Raw genomic sequence first — 19,649 nt, 5'->3', positions numbered from 1 at the left:
CCCGTATGTCTTTGTTTATCTATGCCTTCCCTCTGTTTACCTATGTCTTTAGGTATGCCAACTTCTCATTTCCCTTCTCCTTCTCGTACCTAGTTAGTTTTAGCTTACATAGGTAGGTAGTCTAGATGTATAAGTGTTCAACCCCCATTTTATGTAGTTAGTCCTTTCAGCACGATACTTTAATCTATTCAAGCTCCCGTGTTTGTCAAGGCTCCTTATATGCGGCGACTCCTCTCGTGTCACATATTTTTGATTGTCTAGCGTGGACGACAGTCTTTTCTTCTCCATCGCTTCTCTATTTATAACTCTCTCGCCTTATGAGGCTCTCTGGTAGCCCCTGGCCTGATCAACCGCGCCTTCCAACTCGAAGCAGGCAACACAACCACCAACAACCACGCCTTACAATGAGCTTCAGGCGAGGAAATTCCTGCGCAACGCGTGCGCGTACCACAAGTCACAACGCGCTCAGAGACATCGAGGAACGAGGGCTTGACGAGAGCCCGCTCATGGAAGTGAGCCGATAGGGGCTTAGTTAAGGAAAACGTATTTAGAGTATACAGCTAACATGACGATTTTGCAAAAATCTTACTCGCATACTTCTCAAGCGCCACAACCGTCTCCTCATACCCCTCATCCGCAAAGGGCGAGTGACTCCCACCCTCAATCTTGTGCACCTCAAGGGCCATAAAGTTCTCTCTAAGCAAACTCTCCACAGCCGACCCATCAAGCAACCTATCCCTCGTTCCATAAACAAGAAGCACAGGCAACCCCGCCCTGCCCGCCTCAACCAGCCCACTCTCATCCTGCGTCCGACCGACAGCCATACCAGCGACCGCGGGGGGCTGCGTAACACCCATACCCAGCCACTCCCACTTGATGCTGATCGGGATGTCCTCGGCAGGCTCGTTGAAACACATCTCGATGAAGTGGACTCGTGCTGCAAAGGTAGTGGCGACGTCGATGTCTCCGGTGGCACCGATTACCTGAGGAAGGATGGCGAGGATCTCGGGGGTGGCGACGCGAGGGATCGCGGGACCGCCCCAGGGTAGTGAGTTGAGGTAGACGACGGCGGACACCATTTCCCTAGGTAGGTGAGCGAAAATGTCGGCGATGACGAGCCCTGGATAGTGCCATTAATGATTATCGATTAGGGCTGGTGAAGAGTCAAAATCCACCAGGACTGACATACCTCCAAGACTCCAACCCACAACGATCGGTTTCTTCAACCCAAAATGGTCCAAAACAGCTTTAAAGTCATCCGCAAACAGACGTTGTTCATAGCTTTCCGGGGACAGCGGTTTCCCACTCCGTCCATGACCTCGCACATCGAAGGCGACCTGATGAATCACGGTCGCAGATAATGACATAAGTTTAACCAGGTGAGAACTTGGGGATGCTACATTCTTCACAAAAAAACACCAGACGACTCACGAGGTAAAAGCGCTGGAGCAATCTCGAGTCACTGAAGAGACGCTCAAAGACCTTGGCGCTCAGAGCGAACCCATGGATGAACACGATAGAGGGGAGTTCGGGGTTTCCGACGGCGGTAGCGTAGATTGCAGTCCCGTCCGAGGAGGTGACTGTAGTATGGCTTTGAGCCGTGGCGATAGTCATGGTTCGTCTAGAGAGCGCGGAGTTCCGATTCGAGGGCACAATGAGCCTTGCTCGACGACATGCCTATACCCAAAGATGCAAGGGTTATATCTGAAAAAAATCTTGTGGGTCCACCTCCGTAACGGCGGTGGAGATGGACTCATTGACCGGTTGGTACATCAGACATATGAGCCTGCTCATTGTCATGTTCGCCTACCAGAACAGGAAAAGCCTGAAAATATCACCATGAATTCTTTTGTTTCCCTGTCAAGATGCCATTACTTACTTACGTCTTCAGCGCGCCACCCCGGTTCCAAAATCAATGTCTCCGATATCAATATTGAAAAATCACTCGCGTGATGATGGGCTTGCAAGTTGAAGAAAGCGCTTGGATGAGTACTTGAGTAGCCGGACTCATGATTGGTCCTAAAAGCAGCTAGGGCGATCTCGGGCGATGCTTCCCGTAACCCGTTTCACGATGGGTGCACCAGCTGGTCGACTCTTGTTCGCCTTGCTTCAGAAGCCCAAGGACCGCCTGACGGACTAGACAAGAAGGCAACTGAATACGTCGACAGCCGCGGTGTATAGCCAGAATGTATCGCCCGAGAGAGACCGAAGTGCGCACACATAGAATGCCCGTCGCTGGAGATGTGTGGAAGGGGAAGGCCAAAAGTTGCGCTGCCAGCGACTCGATCCTCCGCACAGGCTTTGGGCGGAGCTCGAAACGGCCTGACGGATCAGAAAGCGGCATCCATGAGCGAGACCTTCAAGACCTTCGACGTCTTCTGGCAGACCGGAGTGCACTCACGGTGGTCTGTGCGGTCGTCTTCTTACAGCCATCTTCTAGGGCATAGGTCATGTAGTCTTTTCACTCTCCCCTCATGTCGTCGAACACTAGCGATAACCTCCATGCAGAACCAGGAAAAGCCGTGGCAGGGCCATCTGACAATCCCGGTTTCCTCCAGCTCGTTCTAGTCGCGACAGATAAGGACAACGGCGAAGATCGCTACGCCCTTGTGCCATTTCCCAGCACATATGAGGTACTCATACCGATCTACTAATAGCTCACCGATACATTCTGAACTGATGCGGGGTGCGTAATAGGACGCTCAGAGGGCAGCCCTCTCTTCCTTCAGCCACTACATGGTCGGGGACAACATCCCACTTGACAAAGTGATCCTCCGCATCCCCTCCAAAAACAAGGACGATGAATGGATCTGGGCGGATATCACCCCTGGCAGTTGGAGCGTTCTCGCCCGCTCCGCTAAGGAGGTCGGAGTGTTCCAAGCGGGGAGGGAGCGCGCTCTCCTTCTGGACGACAACAGGTTCCTTGCGGGCCATTGTTGGCTGGCGCTCGGAACGTTTGGAAAGGGTACAGTCTCTTGGTCCGCCGTGAAAAGGGTCTATGACCGTGATGGGAGTCCTGGCTCAGCCCTGATCAGGCGTCCTCCATCTTACGAGGTCAGTCACCCATGGAGTCGCTTCCTGCTTACCCTTCGCTTTGTGCTTAACGGACTGACAGGAAGCGATCACGTTGCTCGACGATCTCCTCCGAGACAAACATCTTTGGTATGAACTCGGTGTTCCTTTCGGCAGGATTCCTTCGGGTCTGGGGGAACTTGGACGAGAAGTCGTATTTTTTTCGTTCCTGTCGGAAGATGCTGGCGCGCCTTTCCATACGTCGATATGGCAAGAGATGCCCCGAACTGCGAAGACGGATGTAGCGCTCTGGAGAGCGTGGGTTCCATCTCCGAACTCTATCTTAGGCGTAGCTCTGCGAGATCGCGCTGAGTAGGATTGTATGCTTGTTATTTTACAAATGATCATTTTAATTGAAGGTTTTTCCCCAGTTTCGCCCGACGACTCACAGACAGCGTTCCAAAGCCTGGTAAGTAGGAGTTTACTGACGGCTCGGCTTGTCACTGAGACACTGGATTTCCGTTCGACTACTGCAAGTATCGCCAGGGATATACATGCGACACGGTAACATATGGGTGGGATATGCAGAGAGAAGCCAGGCACGGACCGCGCGGTTGGCAAAGCACAGCTTCGACTTACGGCTTAAAAACGGTCTCTTAACACGGAACAATTTTACTGGAGTGTGGAAGCGCCGCATTTCAAGCTGATAGTGCCGGCTATTAGCTCCTCTGGTATGGTACGTGGTCACACGCGCGCGAAGGCGCGACTCCTTCCGGAACGCTCCCGCTTATGTTAATTGTACTGCCGCCTAATAGGCCGTAGTTGATGGCATTCAGTCCAGGAATTCCTCTGTACAGCAAAGTATTAATACTGTAGATTTCGCACTACCAGCTGTCAAAGACCCTTCAATTCCCCTTCTTCCCTCGTCCTCCGCCCCCCGGGCACTTGTGCACACCACCGCCTGTACGGAGCCACTTATTGCACACTGAGCATCGTTTCACCCGCGGCTCCTCTTTTGAGTCACCGGGACTCCCAGGGCAGACATGCAATGTTCCACGGGTTTCAGGCATCCAGTCACCGCACACTGAGCACCTGCCCGCCCGTCCCTCCAGCTCCAGACTATCGCGCTCTGTAATCCTTTCTTCGAGCTCCAGACTGCGTTCCTCGAGGTTGGAAATAAACCGTTCGAGGATTTCGAGGTCAGAGGTGGGGCTTAGCGCACGCCTGGTATGGTCAGCGCTGCATCGCAATGGAAATGTCGGGGAGAATCAGTATTGGTTTGTATTGGCGTGGCAGGCAGGGCTGGAAACATTCACGTACATCCCTCCCTCGATATGCTCTCTCCCCGGTTCAGGAACGAGCCTACACCTTTTCCCGCGTCCAGGGCATCTGTAGACCCTACCTCTGCTGGGCACATTATCTCGTTGGTGGAGCGTAGAAGGGATGCTGGGAGTGAGTAACGTGATGTCAGTAATCAATAATAAGTCTCCAACGAGCGCGGAAGAAGCGAAGGATGACGACAGACGCAAGGTCGATTACCATACTTACATCATATTGGCAACCCCGTTAGCAACGGGTGCACGCCCAAGGAGCGTGTCAGCATCGGAGGAACCCTGTACAGGAGCAGCTTGAACGACCAGAGAAGGTCCCACGGATGAGAGCAAAGAGCTAGCAGCGAAGGCGAGGGTATAGCAGTTAACCATTGTAAATTCGAGATATAAAGCTCTAGCGATGACACAAAGTCTGTAGGATTAGTTCAATGCGACGAAACTCGACCAGCAAGTTTGTGAGGAAATGTGAGTGAGACCGAGCTGGGAAGATACTGGATGGGTTCGCTATGCTTTTATACCCTCTATTAGAGAAAGGTTGACTTCATGGGCCTTTACTTCTCCCTGTCGGCGCTGTTCAGGAAACAGCCTCCGGAGAAATGACCGCCCACATGTGCAAAGGAATTCGCCCATCGAGTGACAGGTAAGTTGCTGTACTGCCCTTCAAAGCCCACAGCTATGGACGACCATAGCCTCTACAAGCTGAGGTAATCGGCGCTCTTCCTTGGTAGACACCTCTCCATTCTCATTCAGAGACTCTTTTTCTTACATGAGAATCGCAAATCCTGTCTTAATCATTGAGATATTGCAGGCACTCGACCGACAAATCCGAGTCGGCATCGCGTCCGCCGACGCCGGCCCATCGAGCGCTCCCTACTATTAGCACTAGCCATTCCTCAGCAAAGGAGCAAACGGAGCCCCACTAGTCCCCTCTAGTCAGAGACTATGCTCGCCTTATCCTCAAGTAAAGATACATCTGGTCAGTGCAAAGAGATATCACTATTGACAGATATCTAGGCCCCATCATTTCACCGAGAACCACAGAAGCACGGGCGCTATTACGGCTAAGAGTGGGTGCAGGTGGGTGCACCAAGATGCGCTCAAGGTTCACGGCTTCGAGCGGTGATCACGTCGTCATCCGTGTATATGTAGAATCTGATTGGAAACATTAGAAGGTTCCAATGGGAGTAAAGATAACCACCCGTGTGCTACCTTGATCGTTGAGAATGAGTTAAAGACCAGTACACATTCTTATCTTCCCCCACCCAACTCCGATTCAAGAACCTTTCTTCCCTCTGATACAACTCTAACATCTTCGCCGACCCTTCCTTTGGCCCTTTTCTTGGGATCTGTAAAATCACTAGTCGTATTTCTAACGCCATTCGTCACGAGAACCTTGTTGACCTACTGGAACCCAACGAACGATGAATCTCCAGAACTACTGGAATGCACAAGGGGAATGCATCCCCGGCGCGCCCTATCCAAGTGACTATGGTGTGTGGTACTGTGACCAAGCCACCTCACTAGGGCGCGGCAATGGCTCCCCAATCGCTGGTTCAGACGAACCAAACCTCAAAGTCCCGGAGCTATCCCTCGAGAATTGCGCGCTCGAAAAAGTCAAAGAACTCCTTGGATCAAGCGTCGTCAAAATGAGATTGTTGACAGACTCAGCTTTGACTCACGTAGGTCACATTTCATGTTTTCCCCTTATTTAGATGGGGTATTGATGTATGATATAGACGAGCGAGATAACGCTAGAAGACGGGCGTATCTTCATCCTCCAATTTCCACTCCCCCCATTCAACGAAGCCTCCTCTACCAACGAAGAGGACCACTATGATTGGCTCACGCGCAAGTTCCGCGCCGAAATCGCGATACTCGGGTTCCTCAAGAACCACTGTCCCGATCTCGCTATCCCAGAGGTCGTCACTTCAGACCTAGGCCTGACCGACTACGTACCCCTCATCGTGAAAACGAAAACGCAAGGGGAACGGACGTTGAACTGTTATGGGAGTCTCAGTTTCGAGGCAAAGGTGAGCAAGACCATCTATTCCGAGCGCTCGGGCGCATCCAGATTCGTTTGGGTGGGCTAACGGAAGCGTGATTTGTATCTGCAGAAACAAGCGGCGACCTCATATGCAGAGCAAATGATTAAGTTGTTTAGGATCGGAGTTCCGCAAGGGGTGTATGGGTCTTTACTTCCCTGCGAGCCCACCAGTGACAACACTTTGGGCGAGGCAGACGTTACTCCCAGATTCTCTCTTCCGTACCTCTCCCCCAGCACCACATTGTTGAGATCAGTAATCCGATTGCTATCTCTACCAGGTATACGGCTCACATGCTATCTCTAGCATACGCCGAGCTCACATGCAATCTCTTGCATATGCTCAATACCTGTATCACACTACGTTGAACTAGACCGGATAGCTCAGTGGTTAGAGCATCCACCTAGTGTTGGGACGGTCCTCGGTTCAATCCCGGGTCTGGTCGTTTTCTTTCCAAAGATCACTACGTGATTTTTCACACACATTCACCACCTTCGACTCCCACATCGACGCATTTGCTTCCCTCGAGCTCAAGCTCAAGAAATCGACTGAGAGTGCCGAGGCCTATGCCCAAAGTCGCATTACAATCAACCGACTCACCAATCTTATCAAATCCCTCTACGCCCAACTGCCTGCGGACCAGCACCTTCATCGAATGGTGCTTAAGCACGACGACCTGCACGTGCTTAAAGTCTACTTGGATCCCTCCTCCGGGAGTGTAAAGGAAATACCGGATTGGGAGCATCATTCTCTCCAACCTGGCGTTCTGGCTGCGGAATACCCCGAGTGGCTGCGTTTTGAAGGGCACCTCGATCCACGTTTTGGTACTCAATGTATGTGGTGGATGGCCTCCGCAGAAGAATCAGCCCTCCTCCGCGAAGTCTATGAAGTGTTTGTGAAGGAAAAGGACGCGGAGTATTACGATTGTTTGGTCAAGGGGAGGGCGATTAGGCAGTGCGTGTCGTGGTTGTGTCCGGAGGGAGAGGACGTTGGGTGTGAGAGGTTGCAGAGGTGGTTGGATGCTACATTTGGAGAGGTAGTCGAAGGATGATCTCCGTTCGGCTACGCTCGTGGTCGAGGCTTGATCTTTGTTCGTTTTCCTGATCATTTTGGTGTTTTCCTTGGTGTTCCGTACTATGTAACTAGCGGCAAGTCTCTGACTCCCTTGTTTTTTTAGCGCAACAAGTTACGACCTTACGGGTCGTCGTTTTCTTTTTTCATTATCGGGCCCTACATTCTCGTTTCCTTGAGTAGCCGTGTTTCTCTCTCTCTTCGCGTTTATTCTCTTCTCTGAGTTTGATTGCTCGGGCTACTGAGGCTCGATCTCAGTGGGCCGGAGCTGATGAACTGGTAACTTACATTCGTGCAAACTAAGTACATAGGATATAAGACATACTGCCCACTAGCCGGGGTACCCCCGGGTACCCTCGCTTTTTCGGTGGGGTACCGGTACACAGTAGCATTATACCGTATAATGGGAGCCCTTGGCATGGTTCCCGCTGTCAATCTACCACCCTGATACCCACCGAACACCACCGAAGCGAGAAACGGCTGATCTGATTAATTTAGTAAACGAGCCCCTATCAACCTTTACCCTCCTCCAATCCAGTCTCTTCCCAGTTCAACCCGAAATTCTGGCCAATGGAACCCTGGGTGGTTGATTATTGCTCCTACACATGGGATGGGAGCCCATTGCTAAGTTACTAGTACAGATACAATCTATCTGTGTCTTATTTAATAAATCGTGAAATTCATGTACAGACGCACTGAACGCCATCAAGAGCAAGGGAGAGATGTGAAGTTCAAATGTTCGAATTCAAGCTCCGCATCAAAAACGTCCAAAACGGGCACTTCGCTGCCCGAAATGGACGCCGGCATCGCTCGGCGCCAAACCGCCTGCCAAATCCGCTCGAGCTTGGACCACTTCTCATGAAAAGACCTCCCACTTCCTAAATCGTCGAAAAGACCGTCGATTTGAGGCGATACCTGGTCACCTGAGGGTACCGGGTACCGTGACACGGTTTCTATACATGTGGCACACACGCCGTCCAATTTCTTCGATGCAGTCCCTAGTCTCTCGATCAACGCTTGATCAACGTTGCCCCCGATCACGGAGGAGCTGCGGAAAAAGCAGTGTCACCCACACAAACACCCCCAAGGCGTTATCGGACATCCACATTTTCTTACTCGCTGGCAAAACACCCGCACGGTTTTCCAAGCCTTTTTTTTCTCGTCCTTTACGTTGTTGGACCGCGTTTTTTCTTTCTCGTTTCTGCTTGGGCGATTCACGACGAAACCTTGCGAGGTTCATTTCGACTTTCTTGAAGGCGTACGGGTTTCATTGAAACGCAAGGCTTTACGAGCTTCAAGACGTACTCCAGGGCCTCTTTTCGCATCCGAGGTCTTTACGGGTCAACGAAACACGACGCAAACGCGGGTTACGGATACGATTTCGCTAGGACCGCGACGAGATAGCTAGCTAGCAAATGCTCCGACATACGCACCACCGAGAACGCTGGTCGTCGTCGCTCAAACCTACCCTCACCCACCTCCTCAAAAGCCGGACACTATGGCGGAACATCATCCTCTTCGTTTCAATCATCGTGGTAAGTCCTCCTCCTTGCTCTATGCACCCCTCCTAGACGACTCGACTCAACTCAAGCTCATCCCCACCCCATCCCACCGCTCCTCCCCGCCCCGTCCTCCCCTGTGGAAATGAACGCCAAATGAAAGCCCGCGATAACGTTCATCATGACCGTCCCGAAATACAGCCACAAACGCCATAAAAGCATGCAGCTTACGATTGAAAGAGCGCAGGAGTCGTTGAGGGGTGTGCCCTCGCACCACCGGGCCAACGCGACCTTCGTGATGCTCTGTCGGAATAGGGAGATCGAGGGTGTGATTTCGAGTGTGAGGCAGGTGGAGGATAGGTTTAATGATAACTATGGGTACCCTTGGGTGTTTCTTAATGATGAACCGTTTACGGAGGAGTTTAAGAGGTGCGTTTATCTGGCTTCTGGGATTTCTGGCTTGGGTTTGTCTTATAGATTGGCGTTGGTAGGAGAGTCAGTGTGTTGATTAAGAGTCCGGTGCATTTTGGGGTTATACCACCCGATGTGTGGAACCAGCCGGATTGGATTGACGAGGAGAAGGCGGCTGCGGGGAGGAAGAAGATGGTCGAGGAGATGATTATTTATGGTGGTGCGTCTCTTTCCTTCCTTCCTTCCTTAACCACTCCTCACTCAACCTGACGCCTCACACCCCTTGCCCCTTGTTCTTATACTACAGATAGCGTCCCGTAAGACACCCCCCATCCTCACCTCCAACACGCCAGCTCGAGCTAACGATGTACACGCGTCTTGTGAAGATACCGCAACATGTGCAGATTCAACTCGGGAGTATGTGTTGTCCAAGCTGGTTGGGAAGGCTTGAGCTGACTCTCCCGCGACGCGCAGTTTTTCTACAGACACGAACTAATGCTACCGTATCGCTACTATTGGAGGTACGCATGCGTCCTAGTTGTCTAAACCGACACGCTTAGCCTCTATACGAACCGCTAACCCACCTGTGCTTTGGGCCTCTCTCCTACAGAATCGAGTACGTACCACCGTCCATCCATTCCACTCTAGGGTGATTGACGCACGCTTTGCACGACAGACCTGATGTCGACTATTTCTGCGATCTAAATTACGACCCGTTCACGTATATGGAGGTTAATAAGAAAGTTTACGGTGCGTCGCTTCTCTTCGTGGTTAGTTTTGGGTGGGGTGGATGAAGCTGACTTTGTTCGTTATTGTTTTTCTTCATATTTTCCTTATCGCAAATCCACTGGACGCCCACTGAACGCCTCTATACGCGCCTACGACACATATCGATGAAACGCGCCTACACCTTCGATATACGCCCACGACATACACGATACGCGCCTACACCCGCCATGGCCTGTAACGCTCATTGCCCCCGCCTTACCAAATGCCAACGTCCTGTGTATCGACACGCGGCCAATCCTCCCCGATGAAACATAACAAACATGACATCTTCGTTCCGGATACCTACCATCTTCGTTACGGATATCGTGCTTGTTACGGATGTGGATCGGCGTCGTGTCTACCAACGCCTCACCACCAACAAACCAACAACTAACGCGACTTCTTGGCGCACCACTGCCATCTTTTCGACGACCTTCCTAATCCTATCGCGCTCGTGATCTTCGCATCTCTCCTCGCTCCACCCTCTTCGGAAATGCCTCCAATCCGATCCATCACTTGGCATCTTTTGGTTGTCGGACTGGGACTGACCGATGGGCGCATCCAACGAATTCAAAAATCAAAATCAACCTACGACCCGTGAATCCGCACGTACGCCTACCTCGAACTCCCAATTCCTTGTTTTCCCCTGCTTTGGGACCTCGACGATGAAACCCGTCCAACTCCAACTCCAACGCGACTGACTGCCCAACCAACCAAACTCCAACGGGACTGCCCAACCAACCAAACTCGAACGCGACTGCCCAACCAACCAAACTCCAACGGGATTGTCCATCCAATCAAACTCCAACGCGACTGTCCATCCAATCAAACCCTCGCGAATGGGAATCCGACGACCCCGACCTACAGGATTCACGATTTCACTACTGGAATGGGTGGAGACTGTTCCTACGTTGTGGGATGCTACGAAGGGTGAGTTTTTTAGCCTTTTCTCTTGTCTTCGTTCGGTGTCTTGGGGGTTTCGGCTGCGAGGGGTTGGGGTGCGGGGGGTTGGACTGCGGGGGTTGAACCGCGAGGGGATGGGCTACAATGTGAGGTGGTGGTGAGGGGCGGATAGCTGGAGGGGTAGCCGATGGTGATCTTCGTGAATCGTGGTGCCGCCCAGGGGGTTGAGGGGTCGAAGTGTGGATGGTGGAGATGTGGTCGGAGCTCGGGCTTTTGAGATGTGGTCGGAGCTCGGGCTGTTGAGATGTGGATGGCGCTCGGGCTGTTGAGATGTGGATGGCGCTCGGGCTGTTGAGATGTGGATGGAAGCGTGGGTGGTCGAGATGCGGTTGGTTATTGGAAGTGGACGGTCAAGATGTGGTTGGGAGGTAACGACACCCTTGGGGACGGGGCTGGATATGACGTTTGGCGAGGGAGGCCCTGGAGGAAGGCGGGCGTTGTCGACACAGTTCGACTTTCCGTCCGAGAGGCCTCGCCCCTCGACGCGCCGTCTAAAAACGGATACCCCACCGCTCCGTCACGAATGAATACCCCGCAGCGCCGTCAGGAACGGATACCCCAACGCGCCGTCACGAATGAATCCCCCAACGCGAAATATGTACTAACAAAACATCCTTTTCCCCCTCTCTCTTTGGTTTTGCAGAATTCATGAAGGAAAACCCACAATACGTGCACCCGGACAACGCGATGGAGTTTATCTCTGATAATGGAGGGGAGGATTATAATATGTGTCATTGTGCGTGCATGCCTTTTTCCCTTTTCTTTTCCTTTTCCTTTCCTTTTCCTTTTGGGATGAATGAGGTCTTATCTGTGAACTGATTCTCCCGTCTCCACTGTTCGGGTATCGCATTCTCGTTTGCTGTCGTTCATTTCGGTCTACGAATCTCTGGTTTCTCTCGTTCGTTTCCGTCTACGAATTCCCTCGACCGCCCACAACAAACAGTCTGGAGCAACTTTGAGATCGCGGATATGGATTTCTGGAGGGGTGAAGCTTATTCTGCGTATTTTGAGTGGTTGGAGAAGAAGGGAGGGTTTTATTATGAGGTGTGTATCCGTCTTTTTTGGTCGTTTTGCTTGTTTGTTTTTTTTTAGTTTCGTTTGCTTTTCGCGTTTCGTTTTCATTCGTTCGTTCGGTGGAGGTTGGCGGTTGGCGGGTGGTGTTGTGTTCGTTCGCGGTTTCGTCCTTTGCATTGTTCTCGTCCCCATCTTGCTTTCGTTCCTTCTTCCTTCTCGACTTCTGGATACTTCCATCCTCCAGCTTTCTTCTCGCTTTTCAAGCCTCCAAGGACCTCTCACTGACGACTACCTTTCTCTTCCTTCCTTGTTCCTTCCTTTCGTCCCCTCGTTCCTTCCTTTCTGTAGCGCTGGGGCGACGCGCCTGTCCACTCTATCGGTGTCTCACTCTTTGCGCCTAAAGAGAGTATACATTATTTTTATGATATCGGGTGAGTTTTTACTTGCTTTTCCCTTGCCTTGGCTGTTCTCTGTTGGAACGGCGGTGTTGTGATTCTCGCGGTGGACGTCGAGGTTACGTCCTCGCGGTGGACGTCGACGGCGGGGTTCCTCCCCCGACCCGTGGTTCGTAGGAGTGGTTTGCAGTTCGCTGACGACAGCAAATCTGTCTTTTGGGAAATAGGTACAGACATGACGGATTCAGACATTGTCCCGGTGGTCAGGTTTGGGAGCAGGGCAAGTGTTGGTGTGATAAAGGGCGGTCGTTTAGTGAGTCTTTTTTCCTGGTCTTTTTCTTGTCTTGTTTTTGTTCTATTTTTGTTACTGTTCTTTCTATTTCGGACTTTTCTTTCCGTCGTAACTTTGGATCTCCTCTTCTTTCAGTTGTAACTTTGCTCGTTCTCTCCTTTCGGCTGAAACTTGGGAGAAGTGAAGCTAACACGCGAGGAATACAGATAACAGAAAGTCGTCTTGCACGCGCAAGTTTAAGCAGATGCAGAAGACGTATTATTGAGCGACTGTGTTTGTTGGGCTATTGGCGCTGGATTTTTCCGTGTCGAGTACCAACATTGACATGACGAACTTCTATACGGACGCAACCTCTATCGCCTCCCCCCGCCACGCAGGGCGGCCCTCGATGGATAATGCTATGCTATCGCCCGCCCCAAGGCCGTCCACGCCCACACCCACCCTCGCTACGCATCGCGCTATATTATATACCCCTTCTCGTTTTACGACCCCTGTATGCTTCCACCGACGAACCGACGTGCAGGGACGTGCACCGACGACTCGGACGACGACCAGCCGACACCCACACCGGATCGTTTTACTTTCTTCTCTTGGGTTAGGACAAACTCCTGGACCTTGCACCAGACGCACTACTAATACTACGACCTTCCTTCTTTCTGTTTCGTCTGGCGACTACTGGCTGCTGATTACTACTTATTACTTTTTCACCGCGTTTTCCTTTACTTTCGGCGCTTGTTGCATATTTTACTCACGTTACACATTTTACTGCTTTACTGCTGCTATTTTTCAATGTTTCTCTTTTTTTTTCTTACAGTGCTATTTGGGTTGGAACGAGGGTGTTATAACTTATTTCCGAGTGGTTGTTTTTGTTGTTTCGTTTGGGCAGGTTTTGTCCTCCGATGGTGCTGTCGTTTGGCCTCCCTGTTGCCTTGCCTTGGTCCATGTCGGACTATCGCTTAACGTCCCTGATTTCTTTCTGGTTCTCTGGCGTCGCGTGTTGTCCGATTTCCAATGTTCAATGTTCAATGTGTTCGACTTTGAGGTGATTCCTTTTTTTTTTTTTTTGTTTTTTACCGTGTATATGGTGTATGTATATAGAGAAGATACCCCCTTGGTTTTACCGTTTCGTTCAGTTCTGTTTTGTTGGTTTTACGAGACTTGAAGCTTGACGCTGCATTTTCTACTCGACATACCTCCGGCGGCGCGAGAATGGCGACCACCGCGCACTTACCGATCGAGAGAGGAGGAGTGCCCAGGGGACGTAGCACGTGGAGCGGGGAGCATCTGAATCAGTCTGACCCTTTCCCCCGCTGCCGCGGCGAAGGTCGAAAGCGCCCGCTGCTGTTCCCCGACCGTGACCACCACCAACACCTCGATGATGGCGGAGACTCGGACAGGGAGTTCTATCCCACAGAATCAACCCGTCGAACGACCGACGTGCAGCTCGCGCTCCTCAAACGATGCTTCGGGGTCAGATGTAGATTCTACTACGTATCTATGGGATGGGAGGTTCGTGTCGTTTATTCTTCTTCAGCGAGCTCAGAACGTTGATTACTGTCTGTCTATTTGAATAGAACGAGAACCGCCGAGTTTGTGGTTGGTCTCCTCAAGCAGGATCTGAAAGACGCGTGCTATGTTGGTTTGGGGGATATGTTAACTGCGTTTTTGAGGAGGATGCGTGCGGGTGGTGAAGGAGATGGGCAGTTTGATGCGGCGAGGGCGTTTGATGCGTTTCTGACTCGTGCTGCTGGGCTTTGCAATGACGAGGCGTCTAGCGGGGTGAAAGAAAGGATTTATGAAGCGTATGTTGACTGGCTTAGATTTGCTCTCCTATCTCTATGAGATTGACTAGTATCCTTCGCTTTTTCAGGTTGAAGACTCCCGATCAAAAGGAGAGTTGCGCCCATTTGGCTCGTGCTCTCAACTTGATCCTCGAGCATGGTCGAGGGAAGGACATTGCGGGTTTTCAACACACCCTCGACGACGAGGAAACTGTCGTCCTCGTGAACAACCCCGCGATTCTGAAGTGCCATCCTATCTACGACGTTTATGACTACATGCCTAAACGGAAGCCTGACCTCGTCCGGTTGCCCTTGAGCGCGCTGGAGCCAATCTTCCCTGAGCGAGAAGGCGGACGGTGGGAGGATTGGGTTGAGACTCCTTTCATGAAACCTGGAGAGCGCGTTGAATGGGGATCGGATGGACGGAGAACGCTTTGGCGTGATGTTGTGGATTGTTGGGAGGTTAGGAAGGAGAATGTGGTGTCGGAGGACGATCTTAGGCTTCTTGTGGATCGAAACTATCAATTCGCGATTGAATGTGGTGGGTACAAGTCTCTTGATCTGCACCGGGTCGCATTGAACTGATCGATTTCCGTTTTGACCCTTAGATGCGGTGGACTCGACCCCGCATGCTCCTCCCTCCGTCCCATCGTCATCCGCTGACCAGGTGTCAGGGATATCTTGTGACAGCCGGAGACGGAAAGGGCGTTCAGAAGAAGACTCTGACAGTGACTTCGAATCGTGGAAGAGGGTCAGAACTGACTACAACTCGGATTCGGACTCTCCCCATCCCACTGCATCCCCTCATGCTCAGTCAGGCTTGTATGCACTCGAGATGATGCGAGCGAGATGGGACCGCACGCATGCTATCGTCGTCCTCTTGATAGGTAGATGCCAAAATTCTTTAGTCTTCCTTCCAAATCTGACTGTTTCGTAGATAATCAACTGTCCATCCAGTGGTATGATCCACAAGGATGTATCCGAACCCGACCCATCGACATCGTCCGTCAGCTTCCTCTCTTCGTCGCGACGATCCTTGTTTTCCAGCGCTTTGATAATCGGATGCGGGGGATTGGAGGGTTCAAGCTGGATGTTGAAGTCGATGGGAAGGCGATCCCGCACACGCTTGGAGACGACACGCGTACGCGGTGGGGGCTGACAGGGCGACGTTCAGTCGGTGGTCAGTTGCGCCCCTGTGGGATGGCGAATTCACGCATCGACCCAGGAGACCTAGCATCCACTGTGCACGAGAACAAGATATTTGGCAAGTTTTTGTGGCGTGCGGAGAAGCAAGAGAGCGAAGAGTACATCCTCGAGACCGCCAAGAGGCGGGCGGTGCACCTCGGTGCGTACAAGGAGCATGTCGTCGACCACCTCCCCTGCGTCAAAGCCTACGCCGAGTTCGGCTCCTTCTCGACGAGGCATATTCGCGAACTTATGAAGCTACCTTTGGATGACTGCTTGGTGCCGACTGGAATCGCTGCTGAATGGTTGGTTCCGACCAACGACCTCCCACCGGAGGAGTACGCTCGTGCGATCTCGCAACTCATTCGCTGTGAGTACGGGTTTTCTGCCTAATAGTTTACCCATCGAGCCAAGTCCCTTTTCATTAGGTCATTTTCTTCTCTGGCAAATCGGTATCGCGCATGGCGACATCAGTCCGTCGAACCTGATGCAGCGTCGTTGTCCGGATGGTACCCTCCAAGCCGTCTTGAACGACTTTGATTTGGCTGCGATCATGACCCCAGGCGATTATTCACCCAACAAGGCGGGCTTCGAACGGACGGGGACCAAGCCTTTCATGGCGATCGACCTTCTATGTTCCCCGACGAGAGGACGAGTGAATCGTATGTGGTATCATGACTTCGAGTCCTTCTTGTGGTGCTTGGTGTGGTACTGTTCCGATGTCCTGCGCCGCAATTGGTCCACTGGTTCATCTTCAAAGCTTGCGAGGGAAAAATACTGGTGGTTATCCTATGCTCCTAAGCGTGATAGCGACGATGGTGTACCGCCACAGAAACTGGATCTTTGGAGAACGTTGTTGAAGTTCCGAGATAGTTGGACTGGCCGTCATGGGATTTGGGATCTAGCTGAGGAAGACTGGGAGAAGCAGCTGGGTCCATTCAGGGTGTTTGACAAGTACTTTGCGAAGTTTGATTCATGTGAGGATCGGGGTTGGTTGACGTTTCGGGGTAACTCCTCCATGGTTTAGTGGAGGGTTTGTGTGTCCTTACGAGTACGTAGAATTTGAAGATGCCCAAGCGGGCGTAGTCTCGACAGGGAACTACGAGCGGGGGCTCATTGCATGGTGAATCGAGGATTCTCTCATCCACACCAAAAATCTTCGTTCTCTGACTGGTTACGAGTCTAAACCTGATGTGCACTTCTTTCCAGGTGCGAGACCAAGGTCATTGACTATTTCATGGAACCTCATGAATCGTCGAGCGGGGTTGGCCATCGCAGGGACAGATTATAACGGCCTGATGGTCTAGTAGTATGATTCCTTGTTAGGGAGCGTTCCGCGCTAAGTTTCGAGGAGGTCCCGGGTTCAATTCCCGGTCAGGCCCGTCACATTGGTTTTTGTTTTTGTTTTTGAGATCAATCAACGGGCGTCACCCTATTGCTTTTCTTTCAAGTCTTTTCCGAGGAGATTTGTTCAAAATAATATCCAGGGCTCTATACTAGATACTTTGATCCCTATTCAATGTCGCTATGTAGAACCTTTCATCCCAAAGAACGCTATGTGATCCTATTGGCTGGCACGCTCTGCACCTCGCGCTTCGCCCCAGAAGCCCCGTGGTCCCCCTCCAATTGATTTAACAGCGTCGCCATTCAAAACGTCACTTCTCGAAGACATTGTCCAGGGCTATAAGTAGGTCAAACTCCCAGGCACGACTTCTTCCATGCGGCAATTCGCCGCTCCACCATAAACCCCTAGCATCGAGCGTCCCTTTTTCTGTTGGTCACAACCAAGTTCTTGGTATTGATCACCGCCCAGTCGTTATGTTTCCTCAGCTTCGACGCCCCAAAGGTACGGCTTCCGCGCGAATTTCGAAACGCGGGTATTCCTTTCTACCATTGGCAGTGGTTCATAATGTCTCCTCTCCTGCTTCATCGATTCGAAGGCAGAGGTCTCCCACTGTGTTTTGACCTCAGACTGCGAGAATGAAGTGGCTAGCATCTCTGGCCGCGGTAACGCTCTTCACCGCTCGATCTAACGCTCTAATCCGCTTTCCATGTGCGCAGCTTGTAACTGAGCGATTCGATCCGTACGTCCCATGCCCTACACTCGATATCTGCTAATCCTAATCTCGGCGACCCATTGATACGACTGATAACAGGCTCGTTACTCCAGGTCAAGTGTCGCCCCACGTTCACCAAATCGTCGGCGGAGTACGTCTTCTCCCCTTTTACCTTACATTTGTGTCGCGGCTCACTTATTATCCCACTACCCAAACAGAATGCGTTCAACTTGACGATGGACCCATCGCTCGATCTACCAAACCTCGCCACCTGCACCACGTGTAAATTCAAAGAAGACAAATCGAATTACTGGACTGCAGTTTTGTACTTCAAGCACCCGAATGGTAGTTTCATCAGAGTAAGGCTGGGGTTTTATGATAGTTCGGTGCATTAGCTGCTGAGAGCTGACAATTTGTCTTCAGGTGCCTCAAATTCCAAACCATGTTACAGGAAGTCCGGATGGCGGTATGACAGTGTACTACATCCAACCGCCCGACCTGCGTCCCACCGTCGCTTTCAGACCTGTACGAAGTCTCTCCCTTTTACGACTCACAGTAACTCATGATCACTTTCCCACTGATCTACGTACCTAGGGCTTCAGGATGATTACCGGCAATCCCATGCTCCGTAAATCCGAAATCGGTCCCAAGATTGATCCTGAAAGTCCTCAAGCCTGGTCCTCCTCGTTCAGATGCTGGGATACCCCCGGTTTCTTTGACCTTTCGAACTCGTGGGCACCTGGTGCAGGTCCATACGATACAGTCGAACTGCCGAACAAACCCTGCCCCTATGGCATCCGCGCCAACATCTTCTTCCCGAGCTGTTGGGATGGAGTTAATTTGGATTCACCTGACCACAAGGTGTGTTTCTTAACCACTTGAAGAATAGGAGGCTTCGTAGGATGTACTGATGATGGTGATTTGATGTGTTTGAAATCTCCTGGGTCGATAGAGTCATGTAGCGTGGATGGACGGAAAAGTCAATCCCGATCGAGGGATTTTCTTGCATCGAGGAGAGTGTCCGCCTTCTCACCCCGTCCGGATTCCCATGCTCTTCTACGAGACTGTGTGGGATACGGCACAGTTCACCCATCTCTGGCCTGAAGACGGAAGCCAGCCATTCGTGCTGAGCATGGGCGACCCGTGCGTATTATTCTTGTCTCGTCTCGTGCTGAACCTCACTGAATTTGAATACACAATGCTCCAAATATAGCACGGGCTACGGACACCACGGCGACTACGTTTTCGGATGGGAAGGCGACTCCCTCCAACGCGCCATGGACAAATGCGGGGCTTCTATCCTCGGACTCCCAGATTCCTGCCCTGAGCTAGTCCAGATCTCTGACGAGGAGATGAACAGCTGCAAGGTGCCCGTGATGGTTGATGAAGTTACCGAAGGCGAATGTGAGTACTAGTTATTGAGTATCTGCTACTGGCAGCGCTTTTGGATTTCAGCTAGAATGCCTGTCGGGTAACTTGAAGGGTTGGAGCTGATGCGTTACTGTTACTTCTTTAGATTTGGAGAAGTTACCTGGGTGCAACCCGGTCCAGCACGGACCTGACCCTGCGACGATGGTTCCCCATTGTGATGCGGTTTCGACTACAAGCCGTCCTGGTGCCACGGCCGTTCCTAAGCAGGGGTGAATATTCGCGTTCATAAAGTCGCCACAGCTTCGTAGTGAGCCTTCGTCATCGTTTTATTCGTTCCCTTCCTTTCCGTTTCTTGATCCAAGTTGTATGTTGTTGTTACTTTCTAAAGTTATCGATCAGGAATAAAGCTCGACCAAACTGAGTTTGGGGCCTAGACCCCTGAACGTTGAACTTCAGG

At 51.6% G+C, this 19,649-nt stretch overlaps 6 protein-coding genes and 2 non-coding genes across 8 annotated transcripts; 6 read left to right on the top strand and 2 right to left on the bottom strand.

Annotated features, from left to right (window-relative positions):
• Positions 1–295: 295 nt before the first annotated feature.
• On the bottom strand, positions 296–2,252 carry CC1G_09624 (twin-arginine translocation pathway signal; the record flags this gene model as incomplete). Its single annotated transcript, XM_001829683.2, has 6 exons — positions 1,884–2,252; positions 1,811–1,825; positions 1,432–1,752; positions 1,190–1,337; positions 590–1,120; positions 296–327 (listed from the first exon to the last, which is right to left on the bottom strand). The coding sequence occupies exons 3-6, from the start codon at positions 1,612–1,614 to the stop codon at positions 296–298; spliced, it is 894 nt and encodes a 297-aa protein (XP_001829735.2). The 5' UTR covers positions 1,615–1,752; positions 1,811–1,825; positions 1,884–2,252.
• A 222-nt stretch (positions 2,253–2,474) lies between these two features.
• On the top strand, positions 2,475–3,455 carry CC1G_09623 (hypothetical protein; the record flags this gene model as incomplete). The annotated part of the gene is made up of 3 exons (XM_001829682.2): positions 2,475–2,633; positions 2,698–3,054; positions 3,116–3,455. 3 exons carry the CDS (start codon positions 2,475–2,477, stop codon positions 3,386–3,388), a joined length of 789 nt encoding a protein of 262 aa, XP_001829734.2. The 3' UTR covers positions 3,389–3,455.
• Positions 3,456–3,917: 462 nt separating this feature from the next.
• CC1G_14058 (hypothetical protein) lies at positions 3,918–4,565 on the bottom strand (the record flags this gene model as incomplete). Its single annotated transcript, XM_001829681.2, has 3 exons — positions 3,918–4,251; positions 4,333–4,458; positions 4,561–4,565. The coding sequence occupies 3 exons, from the start codon at positions 4,563–4,565 to the stop codon at positions 3,918–3,920; spliced, it is 465 nt and encodes a 154-aa protein (XP_001829733.2).
• A 2,192-nt stretch (positions 4,566–6,757) lies between these two features.
• Positions 6,758–6,830, top strand: CC1G_20052. The gene has a single exon. It is a non-coding gene; the product is annotated as a tRNA-Thr (tRNA).
• A 2,306-nt stretch (positions 6,831–9,136) lies between these two features.
• Positions 9,137–10,160, top strand: CC1G_09620 (alpha-1,2 mannosyltransferase KTR1; the record flags this gene model as incomplete). Its single annotated transcript, XM_001829679.2, has 6 exons — positions 9,137–9,384; positions 9,447–9,586; positions 9,678–9,783; positions 9,852–9,887; positions 9,977–9,982; positions 10,043–10,160. 6 exons carry the CDS (start codon positions 9,137–9,139, stop codon positions 10,158–10,160), a joined length of 654 nt encoding a protein of 217 aa, XP_001829731.2.
• Positions 10,161–14,176: 4,016 nt separating this feature from the next.
• Positions 14,177–16,791, top strand: CC1G_09618 (other/FunK1 protein kinase; the record flags this gene model as incomplete). Its single annotated transcript, XM_001829677.2, has 6 exons — positions 14,177–14,307; positions 14,373–14,600; positions 14,669–15,120; positions 15,188–15,466; positions 15,517–16,134; positions 16,193–16,791. The coding sequence occupies 6 exons, from the start codon at positions 14,177–14,179 to the stop codon at positions 16,789–16,791; spliced, it is 2,307 nt and encodes a 768-aa protein (XP_001829729.2).
• Positions 16,792–17,056: 265 nt separating this feature from the next.
• Positions 17,057–17,146, top strand: CC1G_20051. The gene has a single exon. It is a non-coding gene; the product is annotated as a tRNA-Pro (tRNA).
• Positions 17,147–17,744: 598 nt separating this feature from the next.
• Positions 17,745–19,465, top strand: CC1G_09617 (hypothetical protein; the record flags this gene model as incomplete). Its single annotated transcript, XM_001829676.2, has 9 exons — positions 17,745–17,771; positions 17,826–17,848; positions 17,921–17,972; positions 18,040–18,180; positions 18,245–18,346; positions 18,416–18,682; positions 18,774–18,964; positions 19,035–19,225; positions 19,338–19,465. 9 exons carry the CDS (start codon positions 17,745–17,747, stop codon positions 19,463–19,465), a joined length of 1,122 nt encoding a protein of 373 aa, XP_001829728.2.
• Positions 19,466–19,649: the final 184 nt, after the last annotated feature.

Source organism: Coprinopsis cinerea (assembly GCF_000182895.1).
Source record: "Coprinopsis cinerea okayama7#130 chromosome 3 map unlocalized cont3.3, whole genome shotgun sequence".
In the NCBI taxonomy this organism is placed as follows: domain Eukaryota; kingdom Fungi; phylum Basidiomycota; class Agaricomycetes; order Agaricales; family Psathyrellaceae; genus Coprinopsis; species Coprinopsis cinerea.
Note: the sequence above shows the minus strand (reverse complement) of the source record. Positions and strands in the feature narration are given on the sequence as shown.